The sequence below is a fragment of the Tachysurus vachellii genome, chromosome 8, assembly GCF_030014155.1.
Source record: "Tachysurus vachellii isolate PV-2020 chromosome 8, HZAU_Pvac_v1, whole genome shotgun sequence".
In the NCBI taxonomy this organism is placed as follows: Eukaryota; Metazoa; Chordata; class Actinopteri; order Siluriformes; family Bagridae; genus Tachysurus; species Tachysurus vachellii.
Window position 1 is genome coordinate 17,149,844 of NC_083467.1, and position 25,313 is coordinate 17,175,156.

General features: G+C 38.1%; 2 protein-coding genes across 5 annotated transcripts in view; one reads left to right on the top strand and one right to left on the bottom strand.

Moving 5' to 3' along the window:
* The window catches only part of stk39 (serine threonine kinase 39), a 33,256-nt gene extending 30,208 nt beyond the window's left edge, over positions 1-3,048 (bottom strand). Inside the window, exons 1-2 of one of the 3 annotated variants that reach the window (XM_060876642.1) lie at positions 2,711-3,047; positions 446-558 (exon numbers count right to left, since the gene is read on the bottom strand). In XM_060876642.1, the coding sequence (XP_060732625.1) occupies positions 446-558; positions 2,711-2,825 (228 nt within the window). In that variant the 5' untranslated portion in view covers positions 2,826-3,047. Of the gene's footprint in view, positions 1-445; positions 559-2,710 lie in introns of all 3 variants that reach the window. The other 2 variants (XM_060876644.1, XM_060876643.1) reach the window with 2 other exon arrangements.
* Positions 3,049-5,566: 2,518 nt separating this feature from the next.
* The window catches only part of cers6 (ceramide synthase 6), a 33,208-nt gene continuing 13,461 nt past the window's right edge, over positions 5,567-25,313 (top strand). The window contains exons 1-6 of one of the 2 annotated variants that reach the window (XM_060876645.1): positions 5,567-5,890; positions 8,975-9,080; positions 12,817-12,947; positions 17,442-17,499; positions 20,611-20,661; positions 21,503-21,595. In XM_060876645.1, the coding sequence (XP_060732628.1) occupies positions 5,721-5,890; positions 8,975-9,080; positions 12,817-12,947; positions 17,442-17,499; positions 20,611-20,661; positions 21,503-21,595 (609 nt within the window). In that variant the 5' untranslated portion in view covers positions 5,567-5,720. The remainder of the gene's footprint in view (positions 5,891-8,974; positions 9,081-12,816; positions 12,948-17,441; positions 17,500-20,610; positions 20,662-21,502; positions 21,596-25,313) is intronic. The other variant, XM_060876646.1, reaches the window with a different exon arrangement.

Sequence of the window (25,313 nt, forward strand, 5' to 3'; positions counted from 1 at the left end):
TGACATATACTGTAATACATTTACTGTTTACTGTCTTTTCCCAAACTTCAGTTATCAAAAGCATTGCACGTCAGAATGTCAGAATACAAAATGAACAATAAACAATAATCAGTATGTTCAGGTATATAGAGTATGACAGCCTTGTGAGTAGGGTTGGTGCTTTAACTGAAAGCTGGTTAATTCAACCTTACTACTGGAAATAAGTGGACTTTTGTTTCTTTTTATTTTCCTTTAAACCTCTCTGCAGTGCAGACAAGACCAAGAAATGAATTGTTATAAAAATCAAACTTTAACTATTGGCATATAGCCATCATGCTGAATTTAGGCTGTTAAATTTGAGTAAACTTTTCGTTGAGTGCAGGATTGAAGATCTGCTGCGTTCGAGTGCGCGTCTCTCTTTGTACATAAAAGGCAAAGGCAGTTAAATCACTTTTTCCAGTCTTACCAGTAGTTCCTCCATGCTGGTCTGGCATTTTTCCAGGTTAATCCTCTTGATGGCTACACGTTCTTGTCGAGGAAGGCAGAGAGCAGCCTGGACTACAGCTGTGGCTCCACTGCCTACAAGTGACAAATAAGAAAGGTTTATAATAAAACTCAAACATATGCACTATGTTAAATGCTACTATTATATATTATATATGTGTTAAAACCTGAAAGCCAGTGTGTAATAGGTGAACAACATTCAAAGAATCAGTGACAGCATTTACGTCTGATCTCAGTTTATTGGTTGAATGCGTAAGGAATAAAGCACCATAGGGCATGCTGGTATATAAAAAAAGTAATCAATGACACAGTGGTGTGATTCAACCCAATGATGACTGATGATTTATATGGGGAAGGACAGAGGGGGTGTGGTAGCCTAGGGTCTAAATTGTTGGCCTACCAATTGGAAGGTTGCAAGTTTAAATCCCTTAGCTTCCACCACTGGGCCCGTGAGCAAAGCCCTTAACCCACAAATACTCCGTTGTATAAAAATATAAGCTGTAAATGCAAATTTCCTACAAGAATTTATAATCCACCACACAAGTCACAGAAAGTTATTTTTGTAGAAATAATACATTAATAGAAACTTTGCAGCTGGAACGAATCTCCTAGCTGCTGCTATTGAAGAATAAAGCACCACCTTCTGACCAATCAGAACTGAGCATTCAGCAAGCACTGTGATATACAAGCCTAAGCTGGGGCAACATGTTGTTTTCTTTTTTACGTCTGTCTAATGGGGTTGTAATGTTCACCATAGACACAATGACGCTGTATCCATGTCTATACATTCTAATTTCAATATCAGTGTCATTATTGGTCAAAATGTCACTTTTCTTCTTTCTCTCACTGGTTCACTTATAACACATGTTATGTGATGTTATTCAGTCTTTGTGAACTGTTTCTAAGATTCAAGTCTAGATTCCTGGTTGTCTTAATTTGTGCTTCGTTTATTAATCTGTGCATTACATTTTGCTCTGTGTTTAGTTTATCGGTCAATGTCTTTATCAACTTGTGTTCTGATATCAGTCTGAGTGACTTTTTCCTCATGCGTGTTACAGCTAACCTACATTTTATCCCTGACACACACTCAGTACCTCTGTGAGGTGACCGGTGCTTGTTCTGAGTTATTTCAGCTTCCAGCAGACAACATCGCATATTAATCACTGTACATGAGCAATAAACGAGGCCTGTTTACAAACACTATGCACAGAGTGGATGCGTTCCGTACACACGCACACACACTCTCAGGCACACACACACCGTGCCAACTGCTGCTGACAGATAAGAAGGAGGGGGTCCTGAATGCAGTACTGATTAGGAAAATAGCACAGATGAAGTGCAAACGAGCTGTTCAGCATCGCTCCTGCTTATCAGCCGATATGATGATAGGGCTTTAACACCCCTCGTCTACTGCGTCCAGCTTTATCTGACGGCTCCGTGCCACGGAAAGCGTGTTTGATCTGTCCGTGGTATGGTTTTCAATGAGCTATGACTAAGTGAATTAGGTTAAATTTCCATTTAATAGTCTGGGAGGTCAGCAAAAGTGCCATGTAACAAAACACAGTACAAGTCATTGAATTGATGAACAGGATGTCAAGTGCAAGCATCATCCAACAGAGGGCGTGTGGACGAGAACAATCTGTCACAAAGCCATCAACAAAGTGTCTGAATGTGAATGAAACAACACAGTAATAATAAAAGAGTCATAACAATCATATCAGATATACATCACTGACATATATATCATCTGTAAATAAGTCTAATCAACGTCGTGGTAATATCAGAAGTGGTCTGTAGTTGAATATGAATATGTTTATGTAATAATATAACAGTTATTTAAGCATTGATGCTGGTAATGACGTTAATAATCTCATATTAACTTGTATAACTGTGCAGCTGTAATACTAGGTTTAATGCTCACTTCTAACCTGTAGAGTGAAGCAGACTTTATCGGTATTTAGCCGTAAATCATGACATTTGTAGATAAATGTTGTATTAAAGTCACAGACAAACCGAAGCTCGTGTAATGTGTTATATTGTTGAACAGACTGACGGTGTGTCACATCCGCATAGCGTTAGAGAGGAGCAGAGAGACCTCAGTATCACCGCCTGCTGCTGCTGCTGCTGCTGCTGCTGGTACACGGTGAAAAAGCCGGTACAGGCCCCTCGCTGTCATTCACTACACATTCACAAGCATTACAGCTCCATTTTATCCGCCCGTACTCACCTATAACATCCTGCAGCTCGTACGCATCCTTGACAATCGGCCAACTAGCTGTGGTTCCTGCTTGCGGACTGTGGCCGGTAGCCGGAGCCGCAGATGAGAGGCTTCGCTCCGCCATGATGCTGCGGATGGCTGCGCTACAAGAGATGCTATGCTAGCGGCTAACCGTCACTACAGGAGGTCGCGTCCACATCCGCACTAAATAGGGCACCAGAATAGTGAACGGCATTAAATAAACGTCGCCCTGGTGAGGGTGGTGTTATTAGCGCAAGATTTTCGGTTCTCAGGGTGTTTAGTGGTTTCTGTAACAACGGTTCATAACTCACATTTCAGTTCATAACGATGTGAAACTAATTTAAATCGGATTTAAAGATTAAACATTTGTACGGATTAACAGTGTAACCTACACCGTGTAGATTTAAAGCCACTGTGGCCCGGTGATTTTAAAGAGGAAGTTCATTCAATGTGTGTCTGTGTGTGTGTGTGTGTGAGAGAGAGAGAGAGAGAGAGAGAGTTAATGTTGTGGTAAAATACTGTAAAATTGATAGTAAAAAAAACTGTAATCATATTTCAAAAGTATTATAAGATGTCACATAAATGATCCAGTACATTTCATTTCGCTTGCTCCTTTTTTAAGCAACATACAACTGATGCAGTTTAACTCTGAGCTGTAGGTTAAGGGTCTTGCTTAAAGGCACAGTCTTAACCAATGTGCCACCACAGCTAGAGCAACTAGCTTACATACATTCATCACTCAATGACTAAGACTTTGAGTTACAAGACCTTTAACCTACTGCTCAGTTGTAAGTCACTTTATTTAAGCATCAGCCAAATGATTAAATGTACTGAATTATGTGTTCTTTTTTACTATATAATATCTTAGTATTGTTTACTCAACATTTAACATTTTACTGGCAAAAAAAAAAAACCCACTGGTTTTTATTGGCCTTGGGTTTTGTTACACAGATTAAAGGACCTTGTATTTCTTTGTTTTCCTGCAAACCTCTCTCTCTCCTTCTCTCTCTCTCTCTCTGTCGGTCTCTCTGTCTCCTTCTCTCCTTGTCTGTCTCTCTCTTTGTCTGTCTCTCTCTCTCTCTCTAAAAATAAGATAATCCTGTTGATTACTTAACAACTCATTAAATTTGTCTTACCCAAAATATACTTTTAAAATGACACAGGGAAATAAAAATGCAGAATGAGTACACTGGAAAAATGGCCCATTAATTAATAATCTAGAAATTAGCTTTGACATTTTGTAAAGGTCATGAAAGATATCAGTATGGCATAGAGGTTCTGCTGAAAGTAAAACAACCTTCAAATGTTTTTTTTTTTCCAATTTCCACACCAAAAAACATCTTTTCCTAGCTAAGAGCACGCCAAAGCTGTCACACTTGTAAGATTTACAGGAGGAAGGATCTGTAGTCTGAAAAAGAACCGCTAACAAGTGAGCATGTGTTCAGCTTAAGCTTAGGGAATGTGGACATTGTTTTTAAAATGGATGGCAAATGGATGTCAAGCATAATACTGAACCAAATGATGAGACACCTGTGTGAACAGGTAAGACATTGACATATATCTGCTATCCTGGACTTGAAAAGTTAAACCGTGTTAACTAATTAAAGATGCATTAAGATCAGCCCAGAACAACAGGAGGAAGCATTTGCTCTTTCCAACACACCTGCCCACCTGTCCTCATTTAAACATTACCCCAGCTTCACTTTCCGTTCTGTATTGGATTTTTCAACCCAATGACGGTTCATTGACGGTTTGGGTTAAATCCGTAGACTGAAGTATAAACAACATTAAAGAAACATGTTGCCAAATGCAAACGTCTAATCGTCTAAACATCTAGTATGTAAAGTCTGGTCACCTTTAAAAAACCAAACAAACTCCAGCATGGTCCAGCAGGGGGCGATAAATAGCCAACGTTTACTAACAAAGATTTTCCCAGAGCAAGAGCTCTCTCTCTCTCTCTCTCTCTCTCTCTCTCTCTCTCTCTCTCTCTCTATTTCACTGTATTGCCAAAGCATCACAGCAAAGAGAACATCTTATTAATAAACACATTATTTAGAACACAAGAGAACATAGAAACATAGAGATTAATATATATGTCATAGTAACAATAGTTATCATCAGTTACAATTATAGTAATATTAACAAACAGGGCTGTGTGTGTTACTCACTGTCCCTCAGGTTGTGACAGACAGATACATACTGTCCTGCTAAAATGCAGCTCTCCTTCATTTCTCTCTCTCTCTCTCTCTCTCTCTCTCTCTCTCTAGCATATCTGATTAGGCTCATAAAGAGTTTGCTAAGACTGAGCAAACCCTCTAGGTTTCATTAGTGACTGCTGGTGTAGATACGATAAATAAATGAATGATCATTACAAACAAAAATGATCATTTAAGGATCAGTTAATACGTGGTAACGTGTTGTGTCTGACGTGTGAATTGCACTATGCCCAGCAGGTCCAGTAGGTGATGCCCTTTACTAGGCACTGAATACACGTGGCTCATTATGGACATGCATTTGTTCTAAAGGGAAGCTCTATCCTCAAAACAACTCATACTGGATATTGTCACTTGTGTTGGCTTTCTCTTTAATATATGGCGTTTATACAATACAGTCACGGAGAGAGAGAGAGAGAGAGAGAGAGAGAGAGAGAGAGAAATGAAGGCGAGAGAGAGAGAGATTGACAGGAGAATCCACCTATCAGCGATGGCTAAATGAACCGCAGACTGGGCTGCATCCTAAATGCCTCGATGCCCCTTATATAGGCGCACTCCCTCGTGTACAAAATAACGGCTTGTCCTCTCTACATAGTGGACTTAATTATAAAATAACCGCAATTTGGATCTCGATTTTACTTTACTGTGGAACAAAACCCAAGCCTGCCTCATCGTCCTGACCTGCACACACATCAGGGAAGAGAGAGCTGTGACCATCCATTACTCCTCATTAGGTTAGTGCACAAGAACAGAAAAAAGCTACCAAGATAGAGGATCCAGGGGTCATGGCTGGTTTTCTGGTGTGGTTTTGGAACGAGAGGTTTTGGTTGCCTCATAACGTGACCTGGGCCGACTTAAAAAACACAGAGGAGTCCACGTTCCCCCAGGCGGAGGATCTGTATGTGGCGTGTCCACTGGCCTTCATCATCTTCATCATCCGCATCGTGTTTGAGAGGTACGACATGTTCATCAGATTAATGGCAACAGTGTTTCCGACTAAACGCGTGTGAGCAGTGAGCACAGGGTCCTGCTCTAGTAGGGAACCTGCCACATGCAGACAATGACAGCCCAGATTTAATGTGTGCACTGTCAGAAATAAACCTACCAAACTCCACATTCTATGTCGTTATCGTGTACATTTTTTTAGAGCTGTAATATGCATTGTAGACCTTTTCATAAACAATCTGTGTATGATTGCACTAATGATGCATCTTTAAAGCTTGGCTCTGAAATCACATTAAAAAAAACTACCTGCATCTTTCCAGGTTAAAAAAAACCATCCACACTGATGTGAACAAAAAAATGTCCCCTTGAGCCTGGGATCTTTTTAAATTATTATTATTATTATTATTTTTATTATTATTATTTTTTAATTATAATCATGTATAGTTTGATTTGATTAGAGTGAATAAAACTCTTCAAGTGACCAGCCATAAATATATCAGTCTGATGACCATGAGTGATTGTTTAAACCCACACCAGTGTAATTAAAGACAGACCCTCAGGCTATGCTTCAGGGACATCTGAGTGTCCCCAGGACCCACTGCCCCAGTGTTAATGTACTGCCCCACTGACAAGGAAATGTACATCTGCGACTTCTTTATGTCTGAGAGCGAATTTCAGCCTCAAGTTACTTAGTTAAATATGAACTGCTTTCTGTTTTCCTTTTTCCAACTACCTTTAGCTAGCTTTTCAGGCATTATTATTATTATTATTATTATTATTATTATTATTATTATTATTATTGAGTTTGCAATTCAAGAATTATTTGACCTGAATTTCTGCATTTTTTTTTTCTGTTTATAGGAGCCTTAATATTTCCTGCAATATTTCTCTTAACAGATCAGTGTTTACTTTGTTGCAGAACGTCAAAGTCGCCTCTGATTAAAGCTATACTTTATCTACGACTAAAAAGGGTGTGCACAAAGGAAGATATATTTATTTATGATCCTGGTTCCTAGAGCACTAGTCCTTGCATTGACATCATTAAGTAGAAAATGGATATCTTTGTGTATAAATAATAGGTGTTTTATGGGACAGTTACACGATGTGATTCATCACACTTTGCATTCTCTTTGCTATAAAGTACAAAGTATAAAGTCGCATTGATGTGAATAATTATGTGCATCATAATGATAAAAGATAAAAGATACACACTTGGAGCTCCTTATTCTCCTGCTTTTCATTGGATGGTAGCAATGTAGGGAGATATGATTATATTGAGTATCAGAATGTCTCTCATGCAAAAATACAGTCAACAGTGCAATGTCATTTCTCATTCATTGAGTACAGACACATACTCATATGATAACATTTTGTTCGAGAACACAACGTTTTGCCTGCAACCTTTTACGTGAGACTCTGGCCTTTCTATTTAAGCATATCACTAACATGCTCTATGTTTTCTTGTGAAACGAGTGAATTTCCATTAATTCCCAAGTTGACATAATTCTTTCTGTAGACTTTTTGATCTTGCAGCCCAGCATTCAAGGTCTCTAAGGACCAGTTTATCAGAGACCTGCTGCTAGGAAACCCTGACCAAAAAATGAACTCCATGAACCCTCTTGGTACAGAAATATTTTATAATATAGCTCACTATTCAAGTATGGAGCTCTTTATTTAAATGATATTAACTAATGTTGTTTAATAATAATATTTTTATTTATAAGAAAAATAGATTTTTTTTATTGACCAATGAACAACAAACATGAAGATAATTTAATTTATTGGTTAAAGCCAGTCGAATCAAGCGACCACTTAAGCAGCTCAATAATGAATAAGCCTCCTCCGTATCAAAAAACCATGAACACCCTAACTGTGGGCCTGGCTATAAGAACCACAGGCTTAAATGCTTTTAGCCTTATTTCCCTGTGTTTAATTGAACTTGTTAAAGGTCGTTTATATACAGGATATAATGTTCAAATATCTAAAGATAAAGAACATGCTGTGGCTTTTTCAACCCTAATAACCTGAAGGACAATACTAGAGTGGAAGTCACCTAAACCACCTTTGTATTCATTTTGGCCTAATGACGTTCCTAAAAATAGAAACATTTAATTAATTTAAAAAAATAAATAAGATCAGAAGAATGTACTCTGCTCTGTTTACCCCCCTTTTGTTTTCTCTTATTTATATTTTTCAAGGTTATTAAAGGTCATTTAAAACGGAATATCTTTCAAAGTGATTGTGCCATTGAACAAACAACTATATGCTGTACATAGTTTATATTTATATATTTTATTATAATATTTTTATATCCAAATAATTAATGGACTATAGGGAAAAAGTGCTAGGTGTGCAGAGGGTTTAATACTTTTATCCATTACTAAACTTTTGGCCTCATGTGTGGCCACCAGCAGCTCAACTGTCCTCAAATATTTTCCTGTATGTGTAAGTCGGACTGTGTCAAAACAGGCGTGTGTGTGTATTGCAAGTGCAGACTGATACAATGTGCAGTTGTGCTGCATTATAAATAACACCACCCACTGCTTTCCAAACCCAGATTAATCGTAGCACAAGAATAATAGGATTTTTTTAATGGCATGTGTCCATATTACAGAATTACATTGTTCTGCAATGTGTGCTATTTATTTTTCTCTCAAACTGTTTAAAATTCTTTTGACAAGACTTTGCAGACATGCAAGAACGATTTATAGCATATACTTCTGCATTGAATGTATTGTGGGTTTGTTAGCAGCTACTTCCTCAATGTCTGGTTTCTGATGTTCTTCTTTTTGCCATACTTGGTTATGTTCTTTCTCTTTACAAGAAGGAAAGGAAAATCTTTTCCATTGTGTTCGTGAGAAGATACTCCATCATTGTGAATGGAAAAATGTCATCCTCCTTGAAGAGTGTAGGGCCTTTCACTTTAGTGGCAGTAATGATGAGTTTAATGTTGGGGCTAACCCTGCTGTTTCTTACACACAGCTTCCTCTAACACATAAACAAATGTCTGTTGCTATGTCACAAATAATGCTTAGAAAAATCTAAATTTCTGAGAGGCTTAGACAGGATAATAATGTTGTCTTTTTGTTGTTAGGTTTATTGCAAGACCATGTGCTCTGGGACTGAAAATCCAAGCGAACGGGCCTCGGAAGGCTCAAGCAAATGCCATTTTGGAGAAGGTCTTCACTGCTATTACCATGGTATGTTGACTTTCTCTTGCACCATAGCCAGCGTAATTGCATGTCAGGGTCATTTTTCTGTCTCTTGATCAAAGCAACAATAGATTAACCCCTTAAACATTAATATTAGTATATAGTTTATTGTTATGAAGCATATAACAGTACAATGCACCTCATTCCCAAAGTTCTATATGGCTGATTTTCATTGTACTTGCATGCATATGTTGATGAATTTCGTGCAACTATAAATTACCAAGCACATTCACAGCACAGCTAATTTACATTTACTGCTGCTGTGAAAATCCATAAAAGGTAAAGCTCACAGAGCTGCAAATGACAAAATGACAACTAAATGGCAAAGAAGCTCCTTCTGAGCACGAGTTAAGTGAAGCTCAGCTTTTGCAGATTAACCCTGCCTTCTGTTATAGGGCACAATTCTGAGTGGTGGCTGGTTTATTTGTGTTCGGTTATGAATTTTTTTTTGGATATCAATCGTTTTTTTTTTTTAAAGCATTAGAAGATTTGAAATGACCTGGTTGTGTAAAACATCTGTTAACTTGACAGTTTAATACATTTACTCATTAAGGTCAATTAAACTTCATGTTAAAGCATTTCCTATTAAGTAAATTTAGGATACAAGTGTTTTTCGAACTCACTGGATTTTCCTAAATACCCCATTTCCTGTGTAAATGCTCCTGCAGAAATGATGTACAAATAATTTGTTTATATTCTGCTTGATCAATGAGGCTTACTGTTTAAGTACAAACAGGACATTCTTCTGAAAGGACTGTCTTCACATTCGTGTGGAGTTTATTAGAAATCAGATGTTGACATCAAAGTCTCAAAGATTTAAAGGATTAGTTGATCAGTTTCATTTTATCCGCATTTTTGAAGTCTTTGGTTGATATAAATAGGAGTCTGTTTGATCAGTGGAAAAAAAAGGGTTACAGTTTGTTAATCTTCAATCTTCTTCTTGACCATCAGTCTAAACTTGTTGTCTCTTAAAAGCAATGCTACTAGTGTGTACTCGAGTACAAGATTAACCCCTTAAACTCCCAATACAATGAATTAATCATTTACTACAGTGAAATAAATAGAAAAAAGGATGCAGTTCTAGATTCTGGTCCTACAAATGAGGTGTAAATATGAGGAAAGGCAACCTTGCGTTAGACACCCACACAACACATGAAAATAAAAATAGTGAAATAATAAAACCCTAAGAAGTGAACCTGTACATAAGCTGTAGACAACATGTAGGTGATGTCATTTTTGGTCAGGAAATCTCACTGTGAGATGAATGCAAACTCAAACAGAGAACATTCAGGCTGATTCCAGTGACGACTCTCACTACCTTGGCTGAGTGTCTATTTCTAGGTGGCTGTTGTGTCTGGAAATTGAGGCCAGGTTAATGTTCGCTGTTTTATGCCCCATTTTAACTGCACACAATACACATTCAGTCAGAGCCTTGATTGATGAGAAAGATGATTGATGAGAGAGAAACATGCGTAATCTTTGATGCACACTTTTGCATTAGAAAATGTTTTCATCGAACATTCCTGCATTTGATTAGGTAAGTAGTAAGTATTATCATTCCACAGATCCAGAGTGAATCTAGGGGAAGGGTAGTGAGCATAACATGCCCAGGTCTATCAGTGCCAGCTTCTGCTGATGTGCTAGCACTATTTTTGGCACAGCACTAGAAAAAAAGGTTTCTTGACAAATGTTCAGCTTAATGAGCATAGACTTGGCCAGCATAAGCAGAGATCAGACAGCCTGTCACTGAAGGAGCAGACAAAATGTACAGCTTCGGGGCTGCTCATTCTAAGAGATTAGCTATTTGCTAATTGAATATATGAACAGGGAGGAATATCAGATGAGTCTTGTAATGTGCAGAGGTGGAAGAAGGAAAAAACACACTGACATGAGTCTTCAGTACAGAGTGCTTAAGCGTGTAGCTTGTAAAAATTACCTTTTCTCTGTTGCATCACTCACTACAGAGTTCCAAACTGCTTCTGGAATCAACATGAGCACAAGAACTGGGCATCAGCAGCTTCAGTAAATGTCTTTCTATGACCAAGCAGCTGCACACAAGCCTAAGTTCACCATGTGCAGTGTCAAGCATCAGTTAAGTGGAGTAAAGCACGCCACCACTGGACGCCAGAGCTGTGGAAACATGTTCTCTTTAATGATGAATAACAACTCACTAACTGGCAGTTTGATGGACCAATTTGGGTTTCGGTGCATACAGTAGCAGAACTCTACAGTACCTACTGGAAAGCGTTGTAGCCAAAGAACAAAGATTGATGAAGGAAGAATTATCTGAGTCTGAAAAACAGACTCAGATAATTCTTCCTTCATCAATCCTTGTTCAATCCTTCACCAATCCTTGTTTAGTGCTATAGCATCCAAAGACATTCTTCACCATTGTATGCTTCTAACTTTGGGACAACAGTTTGGTGAAGTTTGTTGAGTTTGGTGTGAAGGAACTCCAGTGATCTCTATCCCACTGAATATGTATGAATGGGCAAAAATTCTAACAGACATGACATACTGCTAAGTATGGTGACCCATACTCAGAATTCATTCTCTGCGTTTAACCCATCCATAGTGCACACACACAGCAGTGAACACACACATACACCGTGAACACACCCGGAGCAATGGGCAGCCATTTATGCTGCGGCGCCCGGGGAGCAGTTGGGGGGGTTCGGTGCCTTGCTCAAGGGCACCTCAGTCGTGGCCGGCCTGAGACTCAGCTGTACAAATGCGATAAATGTAAGACATTCTTGATAAAGGCATTTGATGCCATAAATGTCTTACACTCTGGGCAACAACTAAAATAAATATCTCAGATATATAGACGTGAATGTATTATAGCAAGCAACCATGTAACAGTTAGTCATGTCTTGTGTCTGTTTTTTGCTTAGTAAAGCCTTGATTTGGATGAAGAGCAATGTTAAAACTGAGATTTTTCTCAGCCTTATGTAATTATGACTCAGTGAAATATCAACATCAAATGATTGGTTCCAGTAAACTCTTCAGTCCAATCCTATATGACTGGTTGACTGATGCTCTGCAACTCTGCTCTCATGGGATCATTCACACAAGACTAGCATTAGCCACCAGCTGTCAAGCTAACACAGTAAGACACGTCAGTATGCAGAAATTCAGCCAAAAATGGCAGGAGAACAGAGTCTGTCAGTGACTCAGATGCCTACTGCATACTCTGCTGTAAACCTTTAAAAACAAACACCTTGATGATGTGCCTTCGACAGGAGATGGTGTGATTTATTTATTTTATTTTTGTCTTGCTGAAGAGTAAACAGAAGACGACATTTTTATTAAGTTTTGATCTTTATTGTACCTAATGTGTTTGGTGGTGGTACATCTGGTACATCAATATAGCAATACTGTATATACAGTATAATACTATTGTGCTACTTTATTGTACTTTTAAGATGAAACTGCATCACAATAAAGTAAGAAATAAGACTACATAACATAATTTGTGCCATATATAGTTAGTTCATCCTATTATTTTTTTTACTCTTTGTTGTGTTGATTATGAAATAATGTGAACTAACATACTATGTTGTTGTTAAAATATCAGATTTTGAGTTTGATTTTATATAACTCATATATTTTAAGTATGATTTAAAGCTAAGCGCAGCCGGTTGAGGCGAACCTACAGCATGGTTCTGAATGGCGGTACAACAGGGCTGCTCAGATCACTGATGTGTATTGTTTTGTCTCTCAGCATCCTGATGAGAAGAGGTTAGAGGGCTTATCAAAGCAGCTGGACTGGGACGTGAGGACAATCCAGCGCTGGTTTCGACAGAGACGCAATCAAGAGAAACCGAGCACTCTGACCCGTTTCTGCGAGAGCATGTAAGACTCGTCATGGCAATCTTTTTTAAAAAACCTGCGTAAATAGAAATGTAGCCAGCTGAATCACTACAAACAGGTTGTTGTTGTTTTTTTCCCAAATGGAGCAGATTTGCTGTAATCCAAATGCTTTAAAATGTATTTTTGTTCAGACAAACTGCACTCACTGTGCTGGGCTCAGTAGGAAGAGAGAAAAGTGTATTAAACCTCACAGCTGCTTGTTTAACTCTCTCCAGGAGGTATAGAAAAACAGGGCAGGGTTTACACTCTGACTGTCTTACTTTGCTTTTACAGTAATGAAGCAGTGGGACATTGTGTTATTTCTCTTGATATTTCTTAGTTATTTTGCCAAGTGTGATCACCTTAGTTATTTTGCCTTTGTGCAATCACCTTCCCCTGCACCTCTATATTGCTCTTCTAAAATCATGCACGATATGTAAAACACTCGGGATCAATAATAATCAACAGCAGGGTGATGTGATTCAGCCTGATCACTGTTACTATTCCGAACGGGATTATTTTCCTATTGGAGCGCATCCTGAGGTGTTTATTTATTTTGAACTACAACAATTGTCAAAGATTCTTTTATTTTTCATTAATTTATTAAAGACCAACACCTTGTGCTTTCTTTTTATCCACTTTTAATGGAGGATTTTTTTCACTAGTAAAGTCAAACATTAAATAAAATAACCTACACACACACACACACACACACACACACAGCTTATCCCCTAGAGACTCCTTCCATAAATATTGGTTAAACATCTTTATCAACATTTTAGTGATGATTCACTTTTCTTTGTTAACTCTTATAGCAGCTAACAACTATATACCAAAGAATAAACAGTAACTGAAGCAAGTATGTGAACTGATATAAACCTGTGATTTAAAATACTATTCATTACTACCCTCGGAGCTGTCCTGTTATAGAATACGTATCGACGTTTTCTGACCAGTCAGACAGTTAAACAGTGCTGTGCGCATCACGTTTGCTGGTTTTGTAGCTGAAACAGCTGCTGTCCCTGCAGATGCTATTGAAAGCTATTGTCAGCAGTGTTACTGCCTTCCTGACTGACTGGATACTGAAAACTATCTGACTTGCTCATGCTTCTCACACATTGTATGGCTCTGTTGAAAACAGTTTAGTCATCGGGCTTGGACATAATTTCCGTGTAATTATTGCTTAGTCTGCTTGTATTTGTGTGGTAAGTTGCTAAATTGCGTTCTATATCATTTCCTCTTTTTATAACTGTAACCGAGGCTAAGTGATGGACAGATTGAGGCCAGAGAGAGTTGATTAGGGAAACAGGGCATACAGTCCTTTATTATCCTGCCTGCTGCATTCTCTGTCTGTGGTGAAGTGTGTCTTGGTCTGTGGCACTCAGAACCAGCTTCTACACCTTCATGCTTTCATTCCGCCTTTGTGCTTTTACAAGATTTTCTGTTAAATACTGCCAAATTAAGAGATTTTTTTAAACCCAAAGAACAGGTTTTTAATTATGAGAAAACATGCCTGCTTTTAAGTGTAATTTTGGAGAACTGCATCTTAAAATTTCCCTAGGCAGAAAATTGGAGGTATTAAGAACTATCCTTACAAACTTCAGTATGAGTGATTAATTCACGCAGCACAATTCTTTACTTGTTCGTCACTGAGGTGATTGTGAGATAGTTACGTCTCTGCACTTAACTACTTGTTCACTGCCTCTATAATTCAGCCATTATGTGAAAGTACGGCAGAAAACAGGGGATTAATAAAAACACCAAGTTTAATAGGTACACCTTTGGTACAGGTTCTATCAATATGGACCTTGATACGTGGTGTACGTATGACAGTGGAGTTGAATAATCTGCAGCTAAAAGGTGTTGGGTTGTTATGTAACCGTACCAAACGTATTTCCAGCTCCAAGGTTTGTTAAGGCATTTGCTCTAACGCTCTCATTTCTGTACTGAAAACCTACTCAGGGACTTACAGAGCAGATCACATAAATGGATTAAAAACTGTTGATACGAAAATAAGCTTTCTGTGGGGAATTTGTATTTCACACATTTGGAAGGTGTCTGCAGAACAGAGAGAGAGACAGAGAGAGGGCGCGAGACAGAGAGAGGGCGCGAGACAGAGAGAGGGCGCGAGACAGAGAGAGGGCGCGAGACAGAGAGAGGGCGCGAGACAGAACACCCAGTCTTGGTTTACTCCTTACATAGCAACACATGATTTGCAGTCAGTAGATATAAACATACACAATGCACCTGTAGGGTAGATATGAGGTAGATGGACCTAATTAAATTGCTAAAGCTGTGTATCTCTACTCATAAGACTTGCTGTATCCCCCTCACTATGATTCTCACGCCTTCTGGTCTTGTACGACAGAGTGAATGCTGAAGTGAGATTGGGTTTCTTGACGCCTACAGAGCACAAGAAATAATCGAAGTCGTCATAGAAACACCGTATGACTTTAGCATTCCACAGTGTGCGTGGTCAGTATCAGGTTTTTGACAGAGCACTTAAGAGTGGAGAAAAACAGCCATAAATCATATTTCTACAAATTTATATACTCATATGTTCCTCTGAGACTAGCAGAGGTGTTTACATATCTGCATCTATGTTTATTTTACTTCGTCATGTCAGGTCTGTAATCATATATTAATAGCCCTGATTAAACAGCCCTTCGACTCTCTTTCTCTCTCTTTCTCTCTCTCTCTCTCTCTCTCTCTCTCTTTCATACTGTTTGACTAACCTGTTGCCAAGCAACTGCCTTGACCTATCATTAAGAAAATGCTCATTTGTTTTTGCAATTAATGAAGATTGAGAAAATAGAAGCATTTTAACTGATTTTTTTTCCCTTCATGTTGAAATGCTACGATTAATTTTTTTCCTCTTTCCTGACTTAAAACCCATCATACATGGCCTTTCTTACTGGTGAACCCTCATTCTCTCAGTTAAAAAAAAAAAAGGCTTAACCTGCTATGTCCTGGGAGACCATGAGAAGCAGTAGAGCACAGATTGTGTCTTAAATAAGCATGGGTGATTTCTATGCGACATTCTCAGCCATGCAGTAACACCATGTAAGCTCCTGCACTGCCTCAGCAGGAGACAGGACGTCCTCTAGCATGGCCCGAATCCGTGAAATAGATTCACAGCTGCTTTCTTGCTTTGTCTGCTTGTGTCACAATCGTACAAAGTCCAAGTTAAATTAGATGGTTTGAATCTGAAGCCTCTGGTTTCTCACATGCCAAAGCATGCTAATTTGGGACAAAGCATAGTTTTGCTCTTTTTGTACTTGCTGTTAATCTCTTGGAATCAGACCTTTGGGCGATTGCAGAGCACCTGAAGCTTTTTCTCACTTCTAAATACTAAAGAGTTGTACAGACTTTCTTTATTACGATGATTGTGTTTTCTTTATTACGGATTGGAAAATATGCCGTTTTGCTTTATTGTTCATATGGTAGCTGTGTATTTCAGAGCCGTCTTTATCTATATATCTATATATGTAATACATAAAAAAGATGGCACAGTTATTTTTTTTCTATGAATTATATATATATATTCTATTATAGGGTGGGTTCATAGCAGAAATATAATCAAAAACATTTCTGCAGCACACAATATATATATATAAAACTGACAAAAATACAGTAGACAAAAATCCTGTGCAGTGATTTCAGAATGTGTAAAAAAAAAATTAATGAATCAACAAATATGATTAGAATTTACTGAGTTACAATATTTTGTAAACGTTTTTTTAATCAAATCACCAGTTTCTAATTAATATATATTTTTAAAACGTAAAACATAACACAATATGCACATTATCTCTATAATTTATCACAGTGTTACATCATTGTACTGCCCAGCCCTGCTGTATAATTAAAGTCTAATATAGAGTTTGATAATTATATATTTGTATGTTTGTACAGTGTGTTAAAACTTTTGGGTGTAGTGCTATGTTCCTGTTGGGTAAGCAGGCACGCGCACACACACACACACACACACACACACACACACACACACACAATACACCACAGCAGATGATTATGAAGCATAATTTAGCTTCAGGGAGCCCTTCAGTCTGTGGTGAGGGACTGACTGACTGCAGGACTGATGGGCTTTGATTTGGGAGCTTTGACTTCTTTTCAGAAAAGGTAGAGTTAGAGAGATGAGTGAACATCAGGGAAAAGAGGTCCCATGTGAGCTGTATGTGGGGTAAAAAGAGGAGCCAAAATACAGAAACTGTTTATATAGAATGTGCAAAAATTCCTACACAAGCTCCTTGTTACATTCATGTTACAGTTGAATAAAGATTAGGCAAGAAGTTGAATAGAATGTGTGTTATTCTGAAATGTACCATAGTCCTACCTGAGAAGTTCAGTTTTGTTCTGTATGTTCTGTGCATGAGGTGAATTTGTGCAATCATGCAGAATAAATATTAAAAAAACAATCACACGATTATACAGACATTCCTGCTTATGATTAATGCTTGTTTGGTGTGTCTTTCACAGGTGGAGGTTCACCTTTTACCTGTACATATTTACTTACGGGGTGCGGTATCTTAAAAAGGTAAGATCATAAAGAAAAGGTGGAAAATGTAAAATTGTATACTGTTGTGTGTGTGTGTGTGTGTATATATATATGTGTGTGTGTGTGTGTGTGTATGTGTATATATATATATATATATATATAAAGTATTGTATACAATATTTAATAATGATAGTGAGTTAATAAAACTCAGATTATTTTTTTGTATTTATAGATGCGCTAACATCTCCGAAACAGAGGCAAAATGCCGTGGAGGCATGTAGATAAAATGGAATTGTAAACATCCCCATCACAAATGATAGAATTTCTGCCACTATAGCATTTCGACTCTGTTTCGGAGATGTTAGCGTATCTATAAATGACACAGTGGCAGAAATTATATAATTTGCCGCTCTGACGTTTCTGCTCTCTGTCGGAGATATTTACATTTATTACATTTATAACATACGGATGTTAGCACATCCCTTAAAACGTGTTCCCTACACGATATAGCCTCAAATACCTTAGCATGAAGACAATATGAAGGCTTATAATAGACCATATTTTAAACGCTTCCCTATTTTTTTTTTATTCTACAACCAATCACAGTCTTCAAAACAACACGTCCTGTCTAAGATAAAAGTTGTTGTATTTTCCTTGCATAGAGTTTGGTCCTAAATCACACTCAGGCTAAGATTCCTAGTTAGGAATTTTTAAGCAAAGTTAGGAGCTCTATGAGATCATTCTTACAATGAATACTGGCATTTAGCAGACAACATTATCCAGAGTGATTTTATACAGCTGAGCAATTGAGGGTTAAGGGGATTGCTCAGAGTTCCAGCAGTGGCAGTTTGGTACACCTGGGATTCGAACTCATGACCTTCAGATCAGTAGTCTAACGCCTTCCCAACTATGTGAGCAAAATACAACACAGAATGAAAAAATACCACAGCTTATAATTAGCCTGAAGTATTCATGCATGCAGTTAGACTGTGTGCCTTTTAAAGACATTTCTTGCACAGTCAAATAATATTTAATCTGTTTAATAAAATGAATTATTTATTAATTAAGTCAATTCATCTGTTTATAAGCAACAGATTTTTGGCACCGCCGTTTTATTTAAAGGTTAAATAAATACCTGTAGTTTACTTGAATTGTGAGCAGATGTGCTATGTCTCTGTTGCCCTCTCTCATGGTTTATTTATTCTGACAACATGGCAGGTGGCATTTTGATTTAGATTTTGTGCATGTGAACATACAGTCGATACAAAAAAAATAGAAAATGAAAATGTGAAAATAATATTGTGTGGGAACTAAAGCCAAAGTTCAAAGTTAGAACTTTTTCCACTCTTATAAATAACTTGCATTAACCTAGTTGCAAAAGTATGTGCACCCCCAAGCTAATACTTTGTTGACGCACCTTTTCATTTTATTACACCACTTGTGTTTTTTTTTTTTCTGGTCAGACTATCCTCATGTGCACATCTGGACTTGACAATATTTCCCACTTTTTATTTTTGCAAAAACATTCAAGATCCATCAGATTGTAAGGGCATTTCCTGTGTTTCAGGTCATCTCACAGATTTTTTTGGTTAGACAATCCATGTTTAAACCATTCCTTTGCTGATTGGGATGTATGATTTGGGTCATATTATTTAGACTGATTTTTTTAATAAATATATTATATATATATACTTATTAATATACTTAAATTATCAAAAATATCTTTTTTGTTTGTTCAAGTGTAAACATGGGAGAATACCAGGTCAGTTTACTTCTGATAAAAGAACGCTGGCACTCCATTAAGTCCATTAAGTGTTTATAAGGTATAACTTAAGGTGCTTGTGAGTTTCAGAGATTTACACTTAATATTCGTCATTTTTTTGTCTTACTTAAATGATTAGGCTTGACTATATATGTGACTAAAATCTATGAATCTCATGCAGAAGGAAATTTTAGAAAATTTTTAGAAGACGGAGCTGTGAAACATCTGTCGTAAACCCTCTCCAGCAGCACTTGCTCTCTGTACTACTATGTATTATTCAGCACTGTATCCATAATGCAGGGATTTTTCTCTGTAAGCAAATACATAGTGCAGAAACTTCACAGCTGCTCTCTGTCATTGTTTATGCTAGAACTGTCTTTTACACATAATAACCTGAAGAAGAATTTCTAATGCTAAAATCATGCCTGTTAATTAGGTCATGAATATTGATGGATGTGCTAAAAATCAAGCATGAAATGGGAACAGTGTTTTGTGTAATTGAATATGCTGCCACTGGCTTGGTTTGTGGTTGTGCCAGTATTCATTTATTTATTTATTTATTTATTTATTTATTTATTTTTCTGGCATGATGAACTATACAGAATGAAGTTGTTCTCATTGGCTGGCCAGCATCTCTCCCATTGGAGATATTAATAGTAGCATGGGGTGAAATAGAACAGACATACACTCAATAGCATGCTCGGGAGTGTGTGTAACTCGGTAGTCAGCAGCCGGCCCACAGTGCTTCATCACAGCGGGACGTACTGGATACAAGATGCTTCTGGAAGGCACCAGGCTGCAAAATATTGAGCAAAACAGCATATTGTTGATCATATTAGGATTGCAATTTGCATGTGAATTGCAGTCTCTTAAAACCAATTTGCAATGCTGTCATCGACTGCATATAATTTATTGCTTTTTTTAATGCTATAACCTCAGAACCAAAGATAGGAAACATATAATATCCAGAGGCTCTATGTTCAGCTACAAAACACTAATATCAGGGCAGAGAGGAACATGTGATAGACGGTAAGACAGAGCAGAAACGCATTATTACTGTTCTATGCTTTTTTTTTTTTCTTTTTTCTTTTAGCAAAGCATTCCAGGCTTTAGCTAAACACTACTTTAATTGGGAAGTTACAGATATATTAGTGATTTATATATAGTTATATATTGTCAAAAACCTAGAGAATTAAGCCCCACGTTCCTGTCTGTCCATTAGGATATGCATGTATCAGTAAAGATCTGTCACATACAGCGTACAACACTAATATTAGCAGCATTTCTTTTTCTGTATGCAGTCGTATTTCAAAATGACCTACAAAATGTATGCTTTTTTTTTGTGTATCAATATTATCTTAATCACAGTTCCTGTGTATTTTGTTTAGACTCCCTGGCTGTGGAACACTAGAGATTGCTGGTACAACTATCCATATCAGGTACAATGCTATCATCAATCAATTCAATTTTCACATTTACTTTGACTTGTTTTACATATTTGCTCGTTGCTTTTGTATTGTAATGACGTTGCTGTTCAGGGCGGTTTCACTAAATCGATTGTGTGGTACTTATGCCACGGTTTGGAAAGTGTAGTTTTGAATAAACGTCGTGCGTTTTGTTCAGTCGCTTTAAATAAGAAATAAAACATGTCAGGGTATGTTGTTCTAGGAAAATAATTCATGACAGGGTGAGTCGATTGTTTCCCAACATCACCGCATTCCAAAGCGTTGTTTTCCTTTTCTTAGATTTTTAATGTGATTTGTATCATTTATCCGTTTAGAGTAGTTGTATTTAATATAATGGAACTTGCAGGAAAAACATTACTGTCATTGCTTACATTATAACAGATATAACAGTCATGCAGCTGATAAGATACAGAGACCTTTATTAAGATATGAAGAAAATGCTGACGATGGAGACTCTTTCGCAGGATGCTAAATGAATGTTGACTGTTGATGAATGTTTTATAGTCTTTTAAATCTGTTCATGTAAACTATTTTGCTATCGTTGCTATAGTAACCATAAAGCATTCAAACAAAGTCTTTAATATAAATCTCTAATTTGTCTTCCGGAGCTGTGATTCAGTGAGAAAGTGATTCAGTATTAACAGTATTCGCATGTCTTTTGAGTCATCTCTCTTGTTACTCAGTGGATAGTTAACCAGATGATGAGGTCTTTAACCTTAAGGACTGTTGGCTTCTTATCCCACAAATTTCTTATATCTTTTCATTTGTTTGTCATGTTGGATAAATAAAAATACTGTTTACTTTATTTGCCCAGGCTCTAACGGTGGACCTGCACTATTACTACATTTTGGAGTTGTCGTTCTACCTATCTCTGCTCTTCTCCCAGTTCACAGACATCAGGAGGAAGGTATGAAGCTGGATCTTTCCCTTTTCAAAAGAAGAAGAAACCTTTATTATGTTGGCTTTGTAGAAGCCAACATTCTGTTTTCCTATTTAAGCTTAGACAAAAATGTATAAAATTTAATGCGGCCTAGGGCTTTTGAGCCACATGCACCAAAGTCGGATATGTTGTAGACCCTGGTCTGAAGTTTGTTGCTATTACTTTTCTAAGCGATCCGAGTACCGATACTTCTGGTACCGGGTCTCAAATTGGCCTTTTTTCCCCATAGACTCCCATTATAAACTTTGGAGGTTTATAACTCGGCAAGCTTTCGAACTGTCTACACCAATCTCGGCCAGCTCCTTTAGGGTGATACTCTGAACAAACTTTTAAAATGGTTTACCGACTGGCCTTCCGGTTGTGTCGCAGCCCCGCCCCCAAAATATACAAAATCAAAAAACTTTTTACAACATGGACATGTGACATATCAAAACACTCAGAACAATGAGGAGAACTTCCTCAGGAGAATTCGGATGACGTCACGTGCTCGTCTCCCCTTGCCTCCAAATGTTTTGGCACCCTATCTTTCTGTCCATTCGCCTCCAAAAAGCACCGGCCTTTGCGAATACTTGCCTCGTCAAAGCCAACATCAAAGTTTGTCGTGACGAACTTTACAAATCTAGTTATTATAGTTGAATTCTTTTCATCACATATCCCAGCTTTTGAAGTTAGGGTCAGAGAGCAGAGGCAGATATGATGCGTCACCACTGGAGCAGACAGACTAACAGTGACCGCTTGGTAGTGCTGCGGCATGAACCATGACCTTCTGACCAACAACCCAGAGCCTTTAACACTTGAGCCACCAATGCCCTAAACCTTGTGACTTACACTCCCCATGACCAATCTACATACAGTACCATTCCTAACTTTACTGTAATGATGGAAGAATTCATGATTACCAAATAATTTCATCTATTACAGATTAAAGAGGTTAGGTGACAAAAAGGCAAACGCGTCCTTGTATATGATAGTAGATAGTCTCGTTTTGGATTTGTCATGTGGATTTATCTTTTGTTTGTCATCTGATTAGTTGGTTTTAAATGCCTGTCTGGTCATCGGTTCAGTTCCCCTCCACCACTGACAGAACATCGTTATTAATGAACACTGACTCAGTTCTCTTTTAAACACTTCTGTAATAAATGACTGCTACATTTTCTCTTGGGGTGGTCAAAATGATTAGGCCTGTGGTTGTGTCATACTATTTATTGTATGGCTTTAATTCATGCTGAGTGCTGAGAGACAGTCAAGAACTTACACGGATATGTTGTAGACCCTGGTCTGAAGTTTGTTGCTATTACTTTTCTAAGCGATCCGAGTACCGGTACTTCTGGTACCGGGTCTCAAATTGGCCTTTTTTCCCATAGACTCCCATTATAAACTTTGGAGGTTTATAACACGGCAAGCTTTCGAACTGTCTACACCAATCTCGGCCAGCTCCTTTAGGGTGATACTCTGAACAAACTTTTAAAATGGTTTACCGACTGGCCTTCCGGTTGTGTCGCAGCCCCGCCCCCAAAATATACAAAATCAAAAAACTTTTTACAACATGGACATGTGACATATCAAAACACTCAGAACAATGAGGAGAACTTCCTCAGGAGAATTCGGATGACGTCACATGCTCGTCTCCCCTTGCCTCCAAATGTTTTGGCACCCTATCTTTCTGTCCATTCGCCTCCAAAAAGCACCGGCCTTTGCGAATACTTGCCTCGTCAAAGCCAACATCAAAGTTTGTCGTGACGAACTTTACAAATCTAGTTATTATAGTTGAATTCTTTTCATCACATATCCCAGCTTTTGAAGTTAGGGTCAGAGAGCAGAGGCAGATATGATGCGTCACCACTGGAGCAGACAGACTAACAGTGACCGCTTGGTAGTGCTGCGGCATGAACCATGACCTTCTGACCAACAACCCAGAGCCTTTAACACTTGAGCCACCAATGCCCTAAACCTTGTGACTTACACTCCCCATGACCAATCTACATACAGTACCATTCCTAACTTTACTGTAATGATGGAAGAATTCATGATTACCAAATAATTTCATCTATTACAGATTAAAGAGGTTAGGTGACAAAAAGGCAAACGCGTCCTTGTATATGATAGTAGATAGTCTCGTTTTGGATTTGTCATGTGGATTTATCTTTTGTTTGTCATCTGATTAGTTGGTTTTAAATGCCTGTCTGGTCATCGGTTCAGTTCCCCTCCACCACTGACAGAACATCGTTATTAATGAACACTGACTCAGTTCTCTTTTAAACACTTCTGTAATAAATGACTGCTACATTTTCTCTTGGGGTGGTCAAAATGATTAGGCCTGTGGTTGTGTCATACTATTTATTGTATGGCTTTAATTCATGCTGAGTGCTGAGAGACAGTCAAGAACTTACACGGATATGTTGTAGACCCTGGTCTGAAGTTTGTTGCTATTACTTTTCTAAGCGATCCGAGTACCGGTACTTCTGGTACCGGGTCTCAAATTGGCCTTTTTTCCCATAGACTCCCATTATAAACTTTGGAGGTTTATAACACGGCAAGCTTTCGAACTGTCTACACCAATCTCGGCCAGCTCCTTTAGGGTGATACTCTGAACAAACTTTTAAAATGGTTTACCGACTGGCCTTCCGGTTGTGTCGCAGCCCCGCCCCCAAAATATACAAAATCAAAAAACTTTTTACAACATGGACATGTGACATATCAAAACACTCAGAACAATGAGGAGAACTTCCTCAGGAGAATTCGGATGACGTCACATGCTCGTCTCCCCTTGCCTCCAAATGTTTTGGCACCCTATCTTTCTGTCCATTCGCCTCCAAAAAGCACCGGCCTTTGCGAATACTTGCCTCGTCAAAGCCAACATCAAAGTTTGTCGTGACGAACTTTACAAATCTAGTTATTATAGTTGAATTCTTTTCATCACATATCCCAGCTTTTGAAGTTAGGGTCAGAGAGCAGAGGCAGATATGATGCGTCACCACTGGAGCAGACAGACTAACAGTGACCGCTTGGTAGTGCTGCGGCATGAACCATGACCTTCTGACCAACAACCCAGAGCCTTTAACACTTGAGCCACCAATGCCCTAAACCTTGTGACTTACACTCCCCATGACCAATCTACATACAGTACCATTCCTAACTTTACTGTAATGATGGAAGAATTCATGATTACCAAATAATTTCATCTATTACAGATTAAAGAGGTTAGGTGACAAAAAGGCAAACGCGTCCTTGTATATGATAGTAGATAGTCTCGTTTTGGATTTGTCATGTGGATTTATCTTTTGTTTGTCATCTGATTAGTTGGTTTTAAATGCCTGTCTGGTCATCGGTTCAGTTCCCCTCCACCACTGACAGAACATCGTTATTAATGAACACTGACTCAGTTCTCTTTTAAACACTTCTGTAATAAATGACTGCTACATTTTCTCTTGGGGTGGTCAAAATGATTAGGCCTGTGGTTGTGTCATACTATTTATTGTATGGCTTTAATTCATGCTGAGTGCTGAGAGACAGTCAAGAACTTGAGTGTTTGGGGGAGTGAAAGCAGAGCCCAGATCCATGCACTGTATGGGGCTGTTACTATTAATACTCTCCAGAAATGGGCTTTAAAAGACATTAATATGCAGATCTTTTTACCCATATCCGATTATTTGCTGCTAACGAAATGGAACTAATATTTTGGACT